Source organism: Wasmannia auropunctata, unplaced genomic scaffold (assembly GCF_000956235.1).
Source record: "Wasmannia auropunctata unplaced genomic scaffold, wasmannia.A_1.0 LD335737.1, whole genome shotgun sequence".
Classification (NCBI taxonomy): domain Eukaryota; kingdom Metazoa; phylum Arthropoda; class Insecta; order Hymenoptera; family Formicidae; genus Wasmannia; species Wasmannia auropunctata.
In genome coordinates this window covers 8,335-10,648 of record NW_012027153.1, presented here as the reverse complement: position 1 = coordinate 10,648, position 2,314 = coordinate 8,335, and the positions used below count along the sequence as shown (strand labels likewise).

The following is a 2,314-nucleotide window of genomic DNA, read 5'->3' as shown; positions in this document are numbered from 1 at the left end:
AAAAAATTACATATATAATTCTTACCTAAAAAGACAATATCTTCTACTTGAACTCGTCCTGTACGTCCAATCTCCATGGCTCGATGTGTCATCTCTGTTATGAATTCGATAACCAAATCCTCCAACAAGTCGACGCTCTCTGTATAAGGATTCTGATCGTCGCCGAAGCCATACATCATGCATCGCAGTTCCTTGGAGAAGAGACGTTTTCTTCCACCAGGCAGAGTCCCGCCGATTGGAATTTCTGCCTCTTCATCCTCAAACTATCGACATAGCCAAAATATAAGTATATAGCAAGAAAAAACGATTGTAATAAATAATTAGTTTTCAATAATCATTCGTAAGATCTTGTCTATATCGTAAAACAATGCAGATTCTCTAAATGGATTTCTTTGTGAAAAAAGCACATTTACTTCTTTTAACTGCATATGTAAACTACATTCAGAAAAACATAAAACGTACATTGAATTAAATAGTTTTCAGGCAATTTATGGTGTACTCAATATTTTATTTATATTCATATAATAATGTAATTAAAATTTATTTAGAAAAAAAAGTAAAAGTAAACATAACCTGTTCAAAATTTTCTTCAGCAGACATCCTTTTATAGGCCAACTAGGCAAGTTTAAAATCTTCAAACAGTTTTAGCTGCTTGTCCTTTGTATATGTTTTTATCTCCCAACCAATCACATAATTTTTAAAAAATTTTTCTATAACCTTAAATATGTAGATAAATATTAATGATTGGACAATTCGATTTCGCGTTTTAGATATGGAAATGGATCAGTTTACTGGCGCCCCTATGCGGACAAAACTTTGAACTATGTAGCCATGGATATTTCCAATGGGTAACATATCTCTGATTTGTTCTGTTATCAGCGAGCATATAATAATTATTAATAAATATAATTCTTTACCTGTCTACTATACTAGAAGAAGTGGATCCAAATTACATAGCAAAATTTAGTTTTCTGCACAATTTATGGTGCGTGGGTATACTAAATCCACTTTTCTAGTAAGCTGGAGCTTTATTCTCGAAAAATTATGTATTAGAAAAAGAGAGAAAAGTTTGAGAATGGACATGCCGTATTTTAGGTGGTTACGCCCACGCGCGTCGTCCACACTAACGCTTCTATATGTGCATATATACATGTATATATTTTTTTTTATTTAAAAAAATTTGGCATGTCCATTCTCAGGCTTTCTCTCTTTTTTTAATGCATAATTTTTCCTGAATAAAATTCCAGCAGGAATTCCAAGTGGTTAAAAAGAAGGGCTGCGATCCGATTCACGCTCCAACACTTGGAATATTTTCATTTTTGCCGTTAATCGAATATATATAATAATCGAATAATAAATAAAGATAAATGATCATGAGCGCTGCAAGCGTAAATCGGACCGCAGCCCTTCTTTTTAATTACATTATATTTTTTTGCGCGAAAAGAGAGAAAGGAACTGACAGATCTGAAAAGTTCAGATACGAAAAACGATGCTCTATTATATATATATTTAGGGATGGCAAATAAAATAAAGATCTTTTTAATTACATTATATTGTTTTGTGCAAAAAGAGAGAAAGGAATTGAGAGATATGAAAAGTTCAGATACGGAAAACGATGCTCTATTATATATTTCTTTCAAATATATACATATAATTCGAGTCTTCCAGAGATGATTCGAGAGAAAACATGACGCCCGACGCGACCACAACGGTCGGAGTCCCACAAGCAAATGATCTCTCGCTGATACCGGTCCGCTTATATACTCGATTCGAGTAGTAAGCGCGCTCCAATCAGAGCGCTTGGCGTGCGGGCGCGGCACTGCGCGTTCATTGGCTGGTGCGCGAGCGGCGAGACGTAACGCTACGCTCCCCCGAATCTGCTGCCGAGTGCCGACTCGGTGACCATCGAATTATTGCACGCGCGGCGCGTACGCGCCGCTTATATAGTACCTGCCGAGCGCGGACCATGGAGAGAGACCGCCTCACCACCCGTGTCAGTTTTCGGCGGACGATTAGGAGTAAGGAGTGAGAATATGCCACGGGTGATGAGGTGGTCTCTCTCCATGGTCCGCGCTCGGCAGGTACTACATAAGCGGCGCGTACGCGCCGCGCGCGTGACAAGCTGGCGGCAGTCCGCCGAGTTCGTATCAGATGTCGATTGTAGGGGAGCGTTTCATGGCGTTGCTACGCGTCACGCAGGAACGATCCAACGATGCAGTGAGCAGTCTTTAAACAACTCATGCGCTGCAAAAGATGAATGAACACGTATACATTAGGAAGGACATTTATATGCTTCACACGATACATGTAATCT

At 38.8% G+C, this 2,314-nt stretch overlaps 1 protein-coding gene across 1 annotated transcript in view; it reads right to left on the bottom strand.

The window, feature by feature from the left end:
- The window catches only part of LOC105456154 (transcription initiation factor TFIID subunit 13), a 1,792-nt gene extending 978 nt beyond the window's left edge, over nt 1-814 (bottom strand). Inside the window, exons 1-2 of the mRNA XM_011699977.1 lie at nt 574-814; nt 26-263 (exon numbers count right to left, since the gene is read on the bottom strand). Of these exons, the coding sequence (XP_011698279.1) occupies nt 26-263; nt 574-600 (265 nt within the window). The 5' untranslated portion in view covers nt 601-814. The remainder of the gene's footprint in view (nt 1-25; nt 264-573) is intronic.
- Nucleotides 815-2,314: the final 1,500 nt, after the last annotated feature.